Here is a 20,493-nt window from a genome sequence, read left to right on the forward strand (position 1 = left end):
TGGCCGGATCTCAGCTCACTGCAAGCTCCGCCTCCCAGGTTTACGCCATTCTCCTGCCTCAGCCTCCTGAGTAGCTGGGATTACAGATGCCCACCACCTCATCCGGCTAGTTTTTTTTTTTTTATTATTTTTCAGTAGAGACGGGGTTTAACCATGTTAGCCAGGATGGTCTTGATCTCCTGACCTCGTCATCTGCCCGTCTCGGCCTCCCAAAGTGCTGGGATTACAGGCTCGAGCCACCGCGCCTGGCCACAAAGATTTACACTTATGTTTTATTCTAAGAATTTTATTAGCTCTTAAATTCAGGTCTATGATCCATTTTGAGTTTTGTGTATGGTGTGAGGTAGGAATCCAACCACATTATTTTGTATGTAAGTATCCAGTTGTGTCAGCTCTATTTGTTGAAAAGAAATTACATTGTCTTGTGATCCTTGTTAAAAATTAGTTGACCATAAATGTCAGAAATTCTTTCTACACGCTCAACTCTATTCCACTAATCAGTAAGTCTATTCTTTGGTCAGTTCCATACTGCCTTGATTGCTGTAGTTTTATAGTGAGATTTGAAATCAGGAAATGCAAGCTCTCCAACTTTGTTTCAAGATTGTTTTGGTTATTCTGGGTACCTTATATTTTCACATGAATTATAGGACCAGCTTGTCAATTTCTGCAAAAAAAAAACAAAGGAAGCTGGAACTTTCATAGGGCTTGCACTGAATGTGTAGATCAATTTGGAGAGTATAGCCATCTTAACAATATTAAGTCTTCCAATCCATGAGCACAGGATATCTTTTCATCTATTTAGGTCTTCCTTAATTTATTTCAAAAGTATTTTGTATTAATAGTTTTCAGTGTACAAAGCTTTCATCTTCTTGGTTACATTTATTCCTACGTATTTTATTCTTTTGGATGCTATTGTACCTGTAATTATTTTCATCTTACTTTGCCCAATCCATCAGAAGATTCACTATCTATGGCAGATACAGCCTTATGAAATGTATTTCTGAAATAACAAAGAAAGTTGAAGTCATACCTTGGTCCAATGGACTGCAGAATGGATGCTGTGTTAGCATACATGAAAACAGCATTAATATCCTTGTACATCTCCATCAGAGCTCTTGGGTAACCAGGTGTATTGTCAATGAGCAATAATTTTTTTAAAAAAATTTCTGAGTAGTAGGTCTCAACAGTAGGCTTCAAACAGTAAAACTATGCTATAAACAATGTACTGTCATTCAGGCTTTATTGTTCCATTTACAGAGCACAGGCAGAGGAGATCTGGCCTTGTTCTTAAGGGCCTAGAATTTTCAGAATGGTAAATGAGTACTGGCTTCAACTTCAAGTCACCAGCTGCATTAGCCCATCAGCCCCTATTAAGACAGTCAGCCCAGTCTTTGCAACTTTGAAGCCAGGCATTGATTCTCTTCTCTATGACTTCTGCTGTAGCTATGAAAGTCCTGGATGACATCTTCTTCCAATAGATGGTGGTTTCATCTACTTTGAAAACCGGTTGCCACCTTCACTGATTATTCTAGCTAGATTTTCTCAATAATTTGCTATAGCTTCCACCTTAGCACCTGCTGCTTCACTTTGTACTTTTGTTATGGAGATGGCTTCTTTTCTTAAATCTCATGAACCAAACTCTGCTAGCTTCCAACTTTTCTTCTGCAGCTTCCTCCCTTCTTAGCCTTCATAAAATTGAATAGAGTTAGGGCCTTGCTCTGGATTAGGCTTTGGCTTAAGAGAATGTTCTGGCTGGTTTCTATCCAGACTACTAAAAGTTTCTCCATATCACCCATAAGGCTGTTTCACTTTCATATTTGGATGTTCACCAGAGTAGCACTTTTAATTCCCTTTAAGAACTTTTCCTTTGCATTCACAACTTGGCTATTTGGCATAAGAGATTTAGCTTTCAGTCTGTTGTGGTTTTTGACATGCCTTTCTCACTAAGCTTAACGATTTCTAGCTTTAAATTTAAAGTGAAATACACGTGACTCTTCGTTTCACTTGAACACTTAGTGGCCATTGTAGGGTTATTAATTGGCCTAATTTCAATATAGCTGTGTCTCAGGGAATAGGGAGGCACCAAAAGAGGGAGAGAGATGGGGCAACAGCCGGTCAGTGAAGCCATCAGAACACACACAACATTTATTAAGTCTGCATCTTATATGGGCATGGTTTGTGACACCCTAAAACAATTACAATAGTAACATCAAAGATTATAGATCCACAGATCATCATAACGCGTACAATTGTAATAAAGTTTAAAATATTGCAAGAATTACCAAAATACAACACAGAAACATGAAGTGAACATATGCTATTGGAAACTGACTTGCTTGACACAGGGTTGCCACAAACCTTCAATTGCTAAAAAATGCAGTATCTGCAAAGTGCAATAAATGAAGTATACCAGTACATAAGATTATGATATCTGCAAACAGAAATGGTTTTACCTCTTTCTTTCCAATCCGGATGCCTTTTATTTATGTTATTTTTTTCTTATCTAACTGCCCTGGATAGAACCTCCAGTACAATGTTGAGTATTAAGTCATGAAAGTTGACATCCTTATTTCTGATCTTAGGGAGAAAGCATTCAGTTTTTTACCATTACAAGTGCCATAAGCTGTGGGTTTGTCATTAATGCTGTTTATCAGGTTGAGAAGGTTACTTTAAAGTATTTTCAAACTGAGACATACTAATACCCTTTGCATCCCAGTAAAAACCAAGGCTAAAATGGGATTTTGACTAAACTTTTCAAAATTACAGTACCCAATCTAAAACCACAGACTTCTAATCCAGCTGAAGTTATAGGTTAATTTTAAACCTACAATAAAGGTTTGACTTCCCTAACCCTGCAACTTGACTTTAATGCAAGCAAAATACCCTTTAAGTACTATTAGTTGAGGTAAGAGTTTTAAAGAAAGTTCTGCCAAACCAATGTTTTCTTTCCTACTAACAAGTGAACATTCTTTTTCTAGAATGTGCACACCGTGTTAAAAAAAAAAAAAAAAAAAGGCCGGGCGCGGTGGCTCAAGCCTGTAATCCCAGCACTTTGGGAGGCCGAGACGGGCGGATCACGAGGTCAGGAGATCGAGACCATCCTGGTAACACGGTGAAACCCCGTCTCTACTAAAAACTACAAAAAGCTCGCCGGGCGAGGTGGCGGGCGCCTGTAGTCCCAGCTCGGGAGGCTGAGGCAGGAGAATGGCGTAAACCTGGGAGGCAGAGCTTGCAGTGAGCTGAGATCCGGCCACTGCACTCCAGCCCAGGCGACAGAGTGAGACTCCGTCTCAAAAAAAAAAAAGGTCCTTTTTAAACAAGTATCTTAAAAGCACAAAAAACAGGCAGTGAAAACCATTTCAGATATGCTCTTCCTGCCAAGGAATCCTAAATTAGTCTGATGATGTACCAAGAGAAAACACTGCCTAACTTCAGTCATAAAGATTTACTTTTACATTTTGTTCTAAGACAAGGTAAACCAAAACCATCACTCTGTTAAAACATCCATGTAAAATGGGGACATGATAGACGGTATAGATAAAAAAAAAAAATTATATTCATTATCATGTCCAAATAATTGGAATAAACAGAACTAATCCATCAAAAATTCTAACACGAAAAATTTGAAATTTTTTACAGGATTCTTGTCTACAAGTATAAATAAATCTTTTCCTTGTAAAAATGCTTACCATTTTCAAGTCATGGGATGAGAAAGGAATAAAGATCCCACAAGTACAGCAAAAACTCCATCAGATAAAGTGTTCTCCTTTATAAAATTACTTATCCTTATCTTAGTGCACTGTATGATATCCTAAAGGACTAAATGAGTCCATACACTTCTAAAAAAGTAGGATAAACTCTGGCATGGTAAAAATCCTTTAAGCTGTTCTCACTTATCAAGTTTTCTCATATAATTTATTTATATTTTAAGAATTCATTAAATTTTCTATTTGCCTATTATAAAATTATTTTATCAGGTCAACTGAACTCTCAAGAGTATATATCTTCATCACTTTTCACTGAAGTTATTATAATGTGAAAACATGTTGATTATAAATCTACTATCGCATATAATTTTTTATTCAATGAATTTTTACTAAATGACTGCTATGTCCTTGGGTAAATAAGACAAAGTCCTGCCTTCCTGAAACTTATCTTTTAGTGAAAGAAGTCAGACAGCATAAATGAATAAATAACTCAGACAGATATACATGTTCAGGTGACATAAAAAGTAATGCGATAGAGTGTGACCAGGAGGTAATGATTATTCTCTAATCAGATGACCTGAGAGTTGAGAACTAAATAATGATGAAGAACTAGAGCAGGGCTTTCCAAGCAGAAGGAACAGCAAGTGCAAAAGTCCTAAGATGGAAATGATCACGCTGTGTTTAAAGAAAAGAGAGGAAGCAATGTCAGAAGGGCTACAGGAGATAAGGGATAGAGTGGTGAACTTTGCAGGCCACAGATTTTATCTAATTGTAGTGAGAAGCCAGTGGAGGACTGTAAACAGAGAAATGACTCAATTTGATATATTCTTTGAGAAGATCACTTTTTTTTTTCCTTGCTGCAGTAGGCACTGAGAGAAGATAACTTTTGCAGCTATGTGAAGAAATAAGTAGTACCAATTAACAGAAAATAATTTTTTATTTACAGTGTTTCTTAGACCTTTGTCTTTCTTTCTGTTCCCAATTCTATCACCTGAGTGCTGACTCATATCTTTTTACTATATGGATTACTTCAAAAAGGATCCAAACTGGTCTCCCTGCTTCTATAGCTAGATTGTACTTTTTTTAATGCTTTGTACATGCCTATCTCTTTGCTTCAAAAGCCTCAAAAATTCACCACTGCCAATAAAATAAAATCCAAATTCCTTGGCATTCAGTAACATTCCACAGTCTAATTCCAAACCACCTTTTCAGCCTCGTCTTCCACTACTAATCTGATAAGACTCTGCTATTTAACTCAATATGGTCTACTCACTCCTTTCTGAACACAGCTTACAATGCTACATTCCTGCTTCCACGGCTCTACTCACACTGACTCCTTTCCGTATTCTTTTCTTATATTCAAATTCTCTCTCTTCTTCATGGCTCAGTATACATTCTCCTTAACTACCCACAGTAGTAGGTTTTGACTATGACGCACAGGATTTTATATCACAATCCAGTATACACAAGTTTCACAATTCCATATTTAACTTTACTTCATGCAGTGTACTTTGGTGTTTTCTTCAATTTCTTTTTCAAAATGATTCACTAAATGATCACATAGACAACTAGTGAGTTTCACTTTTCAGTATGAAAAACACTATTAGTGTACCCTTCTAGACATTTACTGGTAACTTAACTAGATCATGATATTGAAAGATGAAATATAAATACCAAACTATAATGACCTTAACCTTAGAATAGAATAGGGTATCTTATACTTCATTTGATCTATCATGATGCCACATACACTATTTATTAATTGTTGCTGAAGAGAAAGATTGATATTAACCATAACTCTCATATTCATGATCAAAAAGGATCATGATTAGAACTGTTTTGTGTTCATATCCATCTTGTTTCAAATTGTAGCTATGATGATAAAATGGCCAGTTTTTGACACTTTGACTCAAACTTTCAGCCTTTCTACCTTACAGAATTATGTAACAGCCTTGCACAGTGGAGGAACGCAGTAAGAACTCTATAAATGCTAATTTCCATTTTCCCCTCAGAGGTATGTGAAAGTCCCTATATGGAGAACACCTATTATCACTCACTAGACATCCTTTTCTTTTTTTCATTTTATTTTATTTTAACAAATATTTAGTCACTTCTCCTCTGCCTAGGAAGACATTATTAGTTCAGTGTTCTCTTTTGGCCCTTCTAGCGCTAAGGTTCTTCACCATCAGAGTCCTGTTAAAGTTGTTGATTTTATTTTTTTTTAGACAAGTCTTGCTCTGTTGCCCAGGCTGGAATGCAGTGAGTGGCATGATCTTGGCTCACTGCACCCTCTACCTCCCAGGTTCAAGCAATTCTTGTGTCTCAGCCTCCCAAAAAGCTGGGATTACAAGGATGCACCACCATGCCTGGCTAATTTTTGTAATTTTGGTAGAGACGAGGTTTCACCATGTTGGCCCTGCTAGTCTCAAACTCCTGGCCTCAAGCAATCCGCCTCCCTTGGCCTCCCAAAAGTGCTGGGATTACAGGCATGAGCCACTATGCCTGGCCAGAGTTTTTGATTCTTTCTAAAACATCATCAGCCATTTGAATTTAAAAAATGAAAAAACAATGAGGCAATCTAAAATCTGTACTGATACTGAATTGTGTCTTCTCTGGCAAAGGACCCAACCTGTAAGATAAGCCAATGGGCAAAGTAATATCTTAATTCTTCAATCTCAAAGTCTCATTAAGTTTTCTATGAGATGATTCACACAGGTTCCTGAGGAATGCAGAACATCTGAAGTATTTTGCTTCCCCTCCATCTCCTAGGCCTATTATGACCTGTTGTGGGCCTAGGCGGACAGGGCTGGTACACAGGTAACAAATGCTCTGAACCATCTAGAGCAGACTCAGTATAACCAATAAGGAGTTGGGCAGAAAACAGCTCCCAAGACCTATCCAAGAAGAAAATCGGAATTTCTCTATCAGTCCTGAAACTACCTAGAGCTCCCTAATGGGCTATAGGAATCCTGGGGTAATTGTGGATCACAACCAACTACTCTGGGCCTGTCAAAACCCAAATCTCCACCACTAGACTTCCCTTGGAGATCTAGTAGTATGAACCTCAACATCTGGTGGCTATTATATCTTTTAGGCCAGATCCCAGGGCTTCAACAATTTTAGGGCTTTGTTTGAGATAGCTATCTGGAATTACTTAGCCATTCATCAGCAATTTAAAATCACCTACTCCAAATCTCACTGCATTTGCTCCAATAAAAAAAACATTAACTCAGGCCGGGCACGGTGGCTCAAGTCTGTAATCCCAGCACTTTGGGAGGCCGAGGCAGGTGGATCACAGCTCAGGAGATCGAGACCATCCTGGCTAACACAGTGAAACCCCGTCTCTACTAAAAATAGAAAAAAAATTAGCCAGGCGTGGTGGTGGGCACCTGTAGTCCCAGGTGCTCGGGAGGCTGAGGCAGGAGAATGGTGTGAACCCAGGAGGCGAAGCTTGCAGTGAGCTGAGATCACGCCACTGCACTCCAGCCTGGGTGACAGAGCAAGACTCCATCTCAAAAAAAAAAAAAAAAACACTGACACAGAGAGGCTTATATCCAAGATTTCAGAACCACGCTAAAAAGGAAAAAAGCAATTTCTGACACGAATATGTTATATAAAGTGACAAATTTTAAAGAACATGAATTACTTCAGGAATGTCTTTTCAGAATGAAGACAAAACTAATCTTTTGATAGTGAGTTACTGTCTTCATATAACATCACACTCAAAGGCATATCAAAGGTAAAGTCAAAATTCTATTTATTTTAAAGGATGCCAAAGCTAGATTAACTTTTCTTTCTTTAACATGTCAAATAAAAATGATGCCTTGGTAAAGAGGACTGTTAAACAGAACTGGATGGGGGCTTTAAAACATAAAAACAATATAGGCTTCAATTTTTAAAATATTCCTGTGCCACCTTCTTGCTAAACCACCTCCCCTATCCTACGTCTACCAGTATTTTTGTTTTTTGCCAGACCACCACTGGTAACTTTCCAGAAGTGGGGTACAGATTATTATTCTAAATTTGAGTTTTATTTTTGTTGATAAAAATCCCTTTTAAAAACAAATATATCTTGGAAAAGTTAATTCTATATCATCTTTCAATGAAGCCTCAGGGAACAGCAAGAGGGAGAGGGGAAGAAATAATTTGAGAAATAAACAATGTCTATTAGTCCTCTGGGCTAATAAAGAATATCTGTTAGCACTTCCAAAGCTATTAGAAGAAGATAAGGAAATCACGCCTTAAGTGAAGTAAGGTAGGGTAAGAAACCCGTCTAAAAGTCTTATATCTAAGTAAATAAAATAGGAACAAATGACTTTTATTGGAGATTACACACAGCCCAGGTAATAAAACCACACATGTTATACCTGTGCCACAGCTAGATGCTAGATTAGACAACTTATATGGCATACCAAAGTAATACTATGGGTGATGCACACATCTTCTGTGAGGGTTTTTAAAAAGGTTATCAATGAGTCAGAAAGAATCTGCAAAATGCATTCAACAAAACTGAATCAAAGATTTTTAAAGCTCCATTCCAAACAGTTACTAAAAAGAGTCTCTACTCCAGTGTTAATGGTTTTCGCCAGGTTTCCAATGAGGGTCTCCCAACGACCACATTCAAATGAAATAACTATAAAAGCCACGTGTTTATCAATATTTAATCCATGGGCCCAAAACATACTCTATGATCTAATTTAGAGTAAACTTCAATTTAAGGTTTTATTTTTAGGATCCTCAGAACTTTCATTTCTCAGTCTTTTTTGTTATGTTTAACATAGCCAGATATGTCCTTCCTTTATCTATCCAGATCTTTAATAAATCAGAAATAAAAAAGCAGAAAAGAGATTCTTTAAAACGAAGGAGTTTCTACCACTAACTACACCAAAATGTCTTTGACTCGACCACTCAACTTTGAGCTCCAGTTTTATCCTTCACTCAATATGAGAGCCACTGTCTCCTATACATGCCTCAAATGCTAGGCACTGAGGATACAAAATTGAACAAAACAGAATCTTTGCATTTGGGGCATAGTCATTTGGCAGGAAGAGACATATGAACAAATAATTACAATGCTAACTATTCAGCCTTACAATAGGAGACAAGAACAGAGTATTGTGCAAACAAAGTAGTAACAGCCACTGAGTCTGCCTGAAAGACTATGCTAAGCCTTTTCAAGGGGATTTGACATTTAAACTTACTTGCAATGAGGCAGTTAGGTTAGTCAATCTATTTTGTGTTAAAGGGAGGACATAGTTGAAGGTCATGAGATCTTATTTGTCAAAAACAGCTGGTACATATGATTTCAGCTTGTTATTAATCTCTTTTTTTTTTTTTTAAGACAGGGTCTCACTCTGTCACACAGGCTGCAGTGCAGTGGCATGATCATGGCTCACTGCAACCTTCAACTCCTGGGATCAAGTGATCCTCTTGCCTTAACCTCCTGAGTGGCTGGGACTGTATGCCACCACACCCAGCTAATTTATTTTTAATTTTTTGTAGAGATGGAGGGTGTCTCACTTTGCTGCCCAGGCTGGTCTTGAACTCTTTGCTTCAAGCGATCCTCCCACCTGGGCCTTCCAAAGCGTTGGAATTACAAGCATGAGCCACCATGCCTGGCTGCTACTAACCTAATCGCTATACCAAAAGAAAGTATTTTACTCTTACAATTCTTATGTTCTCTTCCAAACTTGTCGTCTTCTTCTCTTTCCTCAATTAATAGTAATACCATCTAAGATTCAACTATCCATAGCTAACTAATCACCAATTTCTATTGACTCTATTCCATACTCTTTACTTGTCTACTTCTATCTCAATGGCCACCATCATCTCTTACCTAGATTACTGTATAGTCTTAAAAAGCATCTTTATGCCTCTGGTATCCCTTCTCCCAACCAACCAATTCTTTAAACTGTAGCCAAATGATATTTCCAAGAAACAGGCTGATCAAATGATAACCCACCTTAAAATTATTTAACTGCTCCCTATGGATCTCAGGAAGTCTAAACTCTTCGGCATGGTAGACAAGACTCTTCAATACCTGGCATGCTTCACTTCATGTTACAATCTTTTATAGTCATACTGAACCCTTTTGCAGTTTCCTCAGTATACATTGCTCACTCACCATCCTCTGCAGACTTTCCAAGACTCCCTTCAAAAAGGAATCAGGTGACCTTCCAAAATATCTTTCAGTACCATCCAGTACCTTCTGCTTCTCCATTACCATACTTGCCACATTATATAGTACTTTAATTACCTGTCTTTCCTTTACAAAGTTCTGAATTCCTTAAGGAAAGGATAAAAACTATCTTATATATTCTTATATTTCCTATATAAAGCATTCTGCCTGCCTGGCACTGACATACAGCTCGTATTTGATAAATAGTTGTTGAATGCATGAATAAATGAATAAATGAATGAATGAATGAACAAATTACAAAGAAAAATTCAATGCTCTCCAATTTGTAATGCTTATTACCTACTCTTTAGAAATACTACCCTTTAGCAAAACCACATTTAAACCATGAGTTTTTAATAATTAACTCGTTTTCAGAGACAGAAATAAAGGCTACACCCAAAACTCAAATTCGAATAAGCTTTAAAAATGTATTTACGTTTTCTAGCTGCTATAAGCTTACTATTTAAGTCATTTTTTGGAGAAAATACATATGTACCAGACTCACAATAAGCTGTACATCTGAAAAGTAAAATTACAACTACATATGCACTATTACATTATTTTCACAGGTAAAATGGTGAGTTTGCTTTTAAACATAAGTGAAAGCTGCACCTCATCACTGACTCACCGATTCTTTTCCAGCTCATTGTGTGTAGATCTAAAAGAAAAAAAAAAAAAAAGCATTAGCCATGCTTTGTTGATAAAAGCTATAGAAAGACAGGAGGTTATGCTACACCCAATGAATATATTTAACAATGCAATATATGGTCAGACTTCTACAAGCTCACTCATCAAGAGGAAATAGTCTACATTCATTAAGATTGCTTATTCAAATATAGTATTTTCAGTTAACAACTCTAAATATTCTGAAACTGAAGTTTGTTATTTTAATAAAAGTAATACTAGCACATGTTCTCCCTACTTCTAGCATCCTAGATTTTGTTAATCTGTAGATGTTATATAAGAAATTTTAAACATAATCCTGTTTTTGTTTCAAAAAAAAAAATCGTGTGTACTTCCATGTTCTCCTCTATCTCCATCTACCCACTTCTAAACAGAGAAAAAAAAGGTTTGGCTAGCATAGAAGCCGAAAAGGGTTGCCTTACTGCTAAGTGATACAGGCAAATCCAAGTCTTCCCACCTTATTTTGTGAAACAAAAACAAGAAAAAGTTATACATGAAAGAAAAATATACTAATATAAAGAAAAAACATATTAATAAAATCAAGAAACATGTTTTACAAGACTGGATAATTCAAAATGTTAGCAATGGTTATTGTTTTGTTTTGGTGCCTTTTTTTCATTTTGCTTCTCATTATTTGTTTTAAATGATACCATCCATTGAACAAGCACAGCATCTGGGGAACAGTGGGATAAGCAGTTAATATATCTTATTTTATCCCTAAAACAACCTTTGTTTTATAAACAAGAATACTGAAGCTCAGAGAAGTCAAGAAATATACTCCTATCCCAAGAGTATAAAGTGGCAGCCATGATTTAAATCCAGGTCTCTCTTAATAATCCTCAAATCTTAACCATTCAGTGAGAAGCAATACTGAATAGAGGTTAAAGGCACAGACTCTAAGGCCAAACTGCCTGAGTTCAAATACTGTATGGCCTCAGTAAAGTCCCTCCATTTCTCTGTGCTCGGTTTCCTCATCTATGAAATAGGAAAAATAACAGTATTTGCCTCATATGATTGTTATAAGGATTAACAAGTTTACGCTAAATAGCAAAATATAATGAACTCTAAAAGTTAGCTACTATTAGAATTATACTAGTTCCCTGGAATTAACATGTGTTACTTTTGCAATAACTTAACATTAACAACAAGAGGAATTTTGTGAAGGACCATTTAAATTCCTGTCACTAGAGCTAAAACTTTCATCATTTTGTAGATTCTGGTTAATGTCAAATGCTTAAAGAATATTGATTGCTTTAATCTGATTATTTCAATGGATATTTAATAATCAGATCCTCAAACCTTAAAATTAAGAGTGCTTTTGCTGGTCTCGTAATTTGTGTAAATTTTATCCACTGTCTTAGCTTAAGGGCCAAAAGACTTCTTTGAGTTACTGTCTCCTATCCACTTTTTGCTTCATGAGTAATTTCATAAAGTCTAAGAGACATGAGATTAAAAAGACTGATACTCATTTTAAAAAATATTATCTTAGGCCGGGCGCGGTGGCTCAAGCCTGTAATCCCAGCACTTTGGGAGGCCGAGACGGGCGGATCACAAGGTCAGGAGATCGAGACCATCCTGGCTAACACGGTGAAACCGCGTCTCTACTAAAAACTACAAAAAACTAGCCGGGCAACGTGGGGGCGCCTGTAGTCCCAGCTACTCGGGAGGCTGAGGCAGGAGAATGGCGTGAACCCGGGAGGCGGAGCTTGCAGTGAGCTGAGATCCGGCCACAGCACTCCAGCCTGGGTGACAGAGCGAGACTCCGTCTCAAAAAAAAAAAAAAAAAAAAATATTATCTTAACAAAAGGACTTCCCCTTTGAGGGAAGTAAATAGAGTCTTAGGATGTTTCAAGAATTCAGATAGAAAAAACTATAAAAGCATAGTCAGAAATCTTAGTTTAACAGAGACTCGGAGCTCAAAATTCAATAAATTACAACCACAGTGTGCCTTTATCACCATAAAAGTGTTTATTTAAAATTTTGTTAATCTTTGTTTGAATTAAATGTTAAAGTAAACCAGTTAAGTTAGAAGAGGGAAAAGGCCTATTTAAAGAGGTTTAGAAGAAAAAAATATCATTCAAAATTGGAGTAAAGAATCAATAATAAGATTCCCCACCCCCACTAATGAGCCAGTTTTGGTTTAATTGCCTCTCTCTGAGAAGAAAACTAAAAACAAAACAAAAAGACAATGCACATATAAAATACTACAGTAAGTAATAAATGGAAACATTGTATTTAGAGAAGAGTAGACTATTTGCCATAGACTTACTCTAAACAGCCATAAACTTATTCTAAACAGTCTGGCAATCGCACTGACAGCCATCAGTGCAAGAGATAATATACTCGACAATAACCAATTGTTGAATTCCAATATTATATTGAGTCTATTATCAGAGCTAGCTCCAAAAGATCATAATCTGACCCACTGCTGTGAACAAAATTAAAACAGCGGGTTCTTCCTGCCTGTCAAACAGACATTTCTTTATTATCTTTTTTTAAAGAAAATGATAGCTAAGATTATGAACCTTTTCACCAAACCAGGAAATGCATGCCACATTTAATTATACCACCAGCAAAATTTAGCAAGATTTTCAAATAACAAGAAGCAAAAATGATCATAAATATACAAATCATTACCATGTTGCCATGTTCTTCCAATTTTTTTAAAAAAGCATCAATAGTGTTTACTTCTGTTTTGATGGGTTTTTACCTGTAATATCAAGTCAACAAATACTGAGAACCTTCAGTGTTCAAGGCTGTCTTACAGTGCAGGAAATCAAAGACCGTCTCCATTGGGTAAATTAAGATATGTTTAGCAATAATTATAACTGAAGGCAAAATAAATATACAAAGAAAGGTACAAAGTATTGTGGGAGTTCAAAAGAGACAGTTTACTTCCAAATGGCACTGTAAGAAAAACTTTAGAAAAGGGTGGCATTTGGTCTAAGGCTTAAATGATAGGTACATTTGCTACTAGTGGAGTCTGAAACTGTTAAGGAGATGCCATTCCAAGTGGAAGGGATAAGATAAGCAAAAAAGTCGAGTTGTGAAGTCCAAAGCAAAACCAGCAAACAACACAGAGAGATCATAAAGACCCATGGTGTTAGAGAAAGTCAGTCCTGAATCTAAATATTAACTCTGTCACTCATATTAGCTGTGTAACTTTGGGACAAATTATTTAACCTCTCTGGTTTAGTTTCCTCATCTGTAAAACTGGACTATTACACACGCCTCAGCCAGGTTACTGTGAGAATCAGAGAAACATATGTAAAAACATCTAGCTCCCAATAAATATTTAATAGAGGTTAGCTATTGTTAGCTGTTAGTATTTTTATTATTTTTTTGAAAGACTAAAATTATGCTACCCAAAACATTATTAACTATACTATATGGGACAACAAATTGACAGATTCTCAGTAACACTTTGAATTAGCCTGGAAATAAGCAAACGACAACCATAATGATGGAAAGAGAAACTGAACGATAGGTGACTGAAGCTACTTGATCATTTAGTCAGCTGTGAGGACAGTACAAGGTTTAGGAGTATATTACAGAGAGAGATGCCTAATTATATGTACACAGAGAAAGTAATCCAAACAGCAGAGGCAATAAACAAGTAATTAAATGTATCACACGCTAGCACATTCAGAAACAACCCCTTTGCTTCGCTGAGCTATGTGTCCAACTAAGCCCTTCCAATAATGTTCCACTGAAATATTCAATGACGATAAATTCCCTATGTAAGGCTGAGATGTTCTGAATAACCCATCTAGTTAGCCCACTTTTCTTCTCCCAATAAAATGCACCTCTGAGAGCAAACACTAATGAACTGTGTCTTCCTTTCAAACACCCTTACCCTGAATGCTTAACAACTTCCAATGACAGAGAAAAAGACATGTCCATCATTTCATCACTGAATCACAGGTAATATTTTTCACAAACAGCATCCCTTTAAGAGAGGCATCCTAATGCACTCCCTATTTGAATGGGAGTCATTATCTACGAAATGTGACTACCTTAACCAGATATGTGACTTTTCATTGACTACAACATAGCTCCAATACATAAACTTGTGATTATTTAGGGTGTAATTTGGTGGTAGTCAAAGAAATGAACCATAGAATTGAAACTATACGAAATGGTACAGTTTGGCTCAAGCGCAGTACCATCGTGGAAAGAAAATAAAAACCCCTACTCCAGAATTCCAATACTCTCTTCTAGCAAAAGAAAAGATTTCTAATTTTGCTGAATTAATGAGCCAAACTCCTACACTTTGTTAACATTATCATTTAACTTACTTTCTAATCCTGAAGTGCCTCACACATTGCCCTCCACACAATGAAAAGAACACATTCTACGAAGCTAAATTCTAACTGGTATCCTAAAGCTTACAATTCTTATACATATACGTAGAGGGCAAGAAAAACAGAAAATTTTAGCTACAGTAGAGCAGGTATCTCTCAAGGATGTACCAAAGGGGTTGAGATTGAAAATATACTGGGATTAGAGGAATAGTAAAACTTCTATTTATTATTACTCTTCTTTTAAGATGGTAGTTTTGTGCATTTGTTTCCATCAAAAAGTACATCTCATTTTAAAAACCATTAAAAACAGTAAAAGTTGAATACTGTAAACTTTTAGAAAAAATGCCTCATAAGAAATATATTGCTTCTTTCTTAACAATGACAAAACCATTACCACCACAATAACTAAGCCCCAAACAGCAAGTATCTAAACAAGATGCACAACAATAACCACAATCAAAAACCTTTTTCCTTAAAACTTACATATCAAAGCTGGATATATGTATACTTCGTGACTAAGTATTTCCACTTACAGGCATATACCAAACCAATATATGTTTACAGGTTCACCAAAGGACATACAAAAGAATGCTCGTATAGAACTATTCATACTGGCCCCAAACTGGAAACATTCATCAATAGCAGAATGCATAAACTGTGAAACATTCATACAACGTAGTATTATACAGCAATGAGAATAAACTAACTACAACTACTGTGCAGTAACATGGATTAATCGACACAATTTCAACATAATGTTGAATGAAAAAAGCTAAACACACACGAAAAGTACACACTACATAACTCCATTCACATAAAGTTCAAAACTGGTAAAACTAAACTATGGCATAAAAAGTTAGAATTAAAAAAAAAAAAATTTGGAATTGCAGTTACCTTGGGGAAGGGGTGACAGTGATTGGAAAAGTCAGGAGGGGGTTTCTGAGATTTGTAATATTTCTTTGCTTTTGTAAAAATGCACTGAACTGTACACACAATTTGTATGCTTTCTTGTATGTACATTTTACTTTGGTAAACAGGAAAAATTTTTTTAATAGCATACAAACTGAATTCTTTAAAATATCAATTCTTACTTCAAATACAGCAAACACCCTAATGTAAGTCCTTGACAAATCTTTTGGCATACTACGTAAACATCTCAAAGAAATGTGCTTTGTAAAGGATAATTTTTAACAAATCTAAAAGTACTGAAATCATACACAGTAAGTTCTCCAATCACAATGAAATTTAATTAGAAATCAGCAACAGTAAGCTAATTAGAAAAATCCCAATATTTGGAACATAAATCACAGCTCAAAGAACAAATTGCAGAAAAATTAGAAAATATTCTAAACTCAATGACACAACATATCAAAAGTTGTTGAATGTAGCTAAAGCAGTGCTTAAACACAACTGTTTAGCTTTAAATCCTTCTGTTGGGAGGGTAGTGTCCAAAATCAATGATCCAAGATTCCACCTTAAGAAAGCAGAAAAAGGAACAAACTAAACTGAAAGAAGTTGAGCAATGGTTCTCAGCTGTGAGCAATTTTGCCCACCAAGACATCTGACAATGTCTGGAGATATTCTGGTTATGCCAACTAGGAGGAGGCTACTGGCATTTTGTAAGGAGATGCTAGGGATGCTGCTAAACATCCTAATATGCACAAAACAGAATTATCTGACCCCAAATGTCAAGACTGCTAACGTTGAGAAACTGAGGTAGAGAAATATAATAAAAACCAGGGACAGGAATGAAAGAAATAGAAAATGAGAAATAGTGAAAATCAGTAAAATTGAAAGCTGACTTTTAAAAATCAATATATTGATAAACTACCTCTAAGGCTGATGAAGAATAAAAGACAAAAATTACAATACAAAAACAGTATCAAGAGTGTGCATCATTACAGATTCTATATACATCATACATTAAAAGGATAAGAGAATATCATTAACAACTTTATGCCAACAATTGTCCAGATCATCTAAATTTGATAACTTAGATGATATGAACAAATTTCTTGAAAGATACAAATGATCAAAACTGGCTCAAGAAGAAACAGAAACTCTGAATTACCTTTCATCTATTAAAGAGATTGAAATCATAATTTAAAAAAAAAAAAAAAACTTCCCACAAAGAAAACTCCAGGCCTGTAAGTTCTCCATTAGCAAATTTTACCAGGCATTTAAGGAATAAATAAAACCAATCCTACATAAAATATTTGAAAAAATAAAGATAGAGGGAACACTTTCCAAATCATTTTATGAGACCAGTATTAGCCTGATACCAAAACCTGACAAAGAAATTACATAGAAAACAAACAAAACAAATACTAATATCTCTCATGAACATAGACACAAAAATTCTAACAAAATATTGCCAAATTGAACCCAACAATATACAGAAAGTACCCTAGTTCTTGGGACAGAGCTTCTAAAACCTTGAAATTTTCTGAGTAATTAGGAGTGTCTTCATTATTCATGGTGAGTCTTTGGACCACACCTGAGTTTATGCCAAGGAGAGATAACTCAGGATAGGGGCTAGTCACATCAGAAAGACCAACCATGTGATTAGAGGGTTGGGGCTTTGAGTCACTGATTCTGGCCCAACACAGGCGAGAAAAGTACTGGGAACTGACAACCATATAACCAATGATTCAATCAATCATGCTTATGTAATAATATCCCAATAAAAACTCTGGAACCTGAAACTTGGGTGAGTTTCATGGTTGGTAAACATATAAATGTGCCAGGAGGGTAATGCATCCTAATTCCATGGAAAAAGCACAGAAGCTCTGTGTCCAGGTTCCTCCCAGACCTCACTCTCTGTGTCTGTGCATTTGGCTGGTCCTGATCTGTATCATTTACAATAAAACTTGTAATTATAAGCCTAGCAGCTGGGCATGGTAGCGCATGCCTATACTGTTAGCTACTTGAGAGGCTGAGGCAGAAGGACTGCCTTGAGCCCAGGATTTTGAGGTTGCAGTGAGCTATGACCATACCACTGCACTCTACCCTGGGTGACAGTGAGACCCTGTCTCTAAAAACAGACAAAGTGTAGCACTGTCCTGAGTTATAAGTAGTTCTAGCAAATTGTCAAACCTGAAGGGGCTGTAGGAACCTCTGAATTTGCAGCCAGTTGGTCAGATGTGAGAGTGGCCTGAGGACTCCTAAACTTACGGCTGGCATCTGTAGCGAGGGCAGACATGTTGGGGACTAAATCCTTAAACCTATGAAGTTTGTTTTAGCTCTGGGTTGTTAGTATCGGTACTGCAACAGTACAAAATACACCATGACTACATAGGATTTATTTCAGGAATGCAGGTTTAAGAGACTCAAAAATCAATCAATGTAATCCTCCATATTAACAGAATAAAAAAGAAAATGACAGTATCACCTCAATAATGTAGAAAAAGCATTTAATAAAATTTACCATCCATTCATGATAAAAACTCTTAGCAAATAAGGGAAGAAAGAAATTCACTCAACCTAAAAGGCATCTAAGAAAAAGTATAGTCACACTCAATGGTCAAAGAATGCATTTTTTCATAAGATCAGGAACAGGGCAAGAATGTCCATTCTCATCACTTCTATCCAGCACTGTACTAGAGATTCTAGCCAGTGAAATAAAACAAAAAAAAGGAAACACACAGAAGGAAATGGAAAAAATAAAAATGTCTTTACTTGCAAACAACATTACTGTCTATTTAGAAAATCCTAAGGAAGTCGGGCACAGTGGCTCACGTCTGTAATCCCAGCACTTTGGGAGGCTGAGGCAGGTGGATCATCTGAGGTCAGGAGTTCGAAACCAGCCTGACCAAAATGGAGAAACCCCGTCTCTACTAAAAATACAAAAATTAGTCGGGCGTGGTGGCGAATGCCTGTAATCCCAGTTACTCAGGAGGCTGAGGCAGGAGAATCACTTGAACCCAGGAGGTGGAGGTTGCAGTGAGCCAAGATTGCACCATTGCACTCCAGCCTGGGCAACAAGAGTGAAACTCCGTCTCGGGAAAAAAAAAAAAAACAAAAAAGAAAATCCTAAGGAATATACAGACTATTAGAACAATTAAGTTTAGGGAAGTCAGTTCACAAAACCAATATGCCAAATTTAATTGCCATTTAAAATAGCATCAAAGAATACTTAAGGGTAAATTTAACAAAGTATGTGCATGACTCACACTCTGAAAACCTAAAAAATACTGCTGAAATTTGAAAACATGCAAATAATAGACATACCATGTTAATGAACTAGAAGAGTCAATAGTTAAGACATACCGAGTTTCCCCCAATTAATTTATAGATCCAATGCAATCCCAACAAAAATTCCAGCAGGCTCTGCTGTAGAAATTGACAAACTGATTCTAAAATTTATGTAAAAATGCAGGCCATGTGCAGTGGCTCACGCCTGTAATCCCAACATTTTGAAAGGTAGAGGTGGGAAGATTGCATGAACCCAGGTTCAAGACCAGCCTGGGCAACATGGTGAAACCGTACCTCTACAAAAAATACAAAAATTAGCGAAGTGTAGGAGTGCACACCTGTAGTCCCAGCTCCTAACTCAGGAAGCTGTGATGGGAGAATCACCTGAGCCCAAGAAGGTTAAGGCTGCAGTGGGCCATGATCATGCCACTGCACTCCAGCCTGGGTGAAAGAGTGAAAGCCTGTCTCAAAAAAATTAATTAATTAAAACAAAAATGCAAAAGACCCAGAATAGCCAAAGGAACTTTTGAAAAAGAAGAACCAAGTCAGAGTACATTCATTACCTGATTTCTTAACTTTTTGAAAAACTATAATTAAGACTGTGTGGCATTAGAATAAGGATGAATATTTAGATCAAAGGATCAGAACAGAAAATCCAGAAATAAGATGCACAAGTCTGTGGTCAACTGATTTTTCACAAAGATGCCAACCAAGGCCATTTGATGTATAAAGTATAGTCTTCTCAACAAATGATGCTGGAACAACTGGATGTCCATTTGCAAACAAACAAAAAAAAAATGAACTTCAACCTTTACTTCACACCCTCTGCAAAAATTAACTCTAAATGAATTTTAGATCTAAATGTAAAACCTAACATTATAAACTGCTAGAAGAAAATAGAGAAGAAAAAAATTTTTTTGAGATGGAATCTCACTCTGTTGCCCAGGCTGGAGTGCAGTAGTGTGATCTCAACTCGCTGTAGACTCCACTATGCAGGTTTAAGTGATTCTCCTGCTTCAGCCTCCCAAGTAGCTGGGATTACTGGCATGTGCCATCATGCCTGGCTAATGTTTGTATTTTTAGTAGAGACGGGGCTTCACCATGTTGGTCATGCTGGTCTCGAACTTCTGACCTCGAGATCCGCCTGCCTTGTCCTCCCAAAGTGTTGGGAATACAGGCGTGAGCCACCACACCTGACCAACAGAGCTTATTTATTTATTCATTTATTTGAGATGGAGTCTTGCTGTGTTCCCCAGGCTGGAGTGCAGTGGCAGGATCTTGGCTCGCTGCAAGCTCCGCCTCCCGGGTTCACAACATTCTCCTGCCTCAGCCTCCCAAGTAGCTGGGACTACAGACGCCCGCCACCACGCCCGGCTAATTTTTTGTATTTTTAGTAGAGACAGGGTTTCACCGTGTTAGCCAGGAT

The 20,493-nt window shown here is 36.7% G+C and overlaps 1 protein-coding gene across 12 annotated transcripts in view; it reads right to left on the minus strand.

The window, feature by feature from the left end:
• The window catches only part of MXI1 (MAX interactor 1, dimerization protein), an 80,902-nt gene that overhangs the window by 32,124 nt on the left and 28,285 nt on the right, over positions 1–20,493 (minus strand). For 9 of the 12 annotated variants that reach the window (XM_011927895.1, XM_011927888.1, XM_011927890.1 and 6 more), the window contains exon 3: positions 10,514–10,543. The exons of the other annotated variants lie outside the window; for them this stretch is intronic. In XM_011927895.1, the coding sequence (XP_011783285.1) occupies positions 10,514–10,543 (30 nt within the window). The remainder of the gene's footprint in view (positions 1–10,513; positions 10,544–20,493) is intronic. 12 annotated transcript variants of the gene reach the window in all.

Source organism: Colobus angolensis, unplaced genomic scaffold (genome assembly GCF_000951035.1).
Source record: "Colobus angolensis palliatus isolate OR3802 unplaced genomic scaffold, Cang.pa_1.0 Scaffold75, whole genome shotgun sequence".
NCBI classification, from domain to species: Eukaryota; Metazoa; Chordata; class Mammalia; order Primates; family Cercopithecidae; genus Colobus; species Colobus angolensis.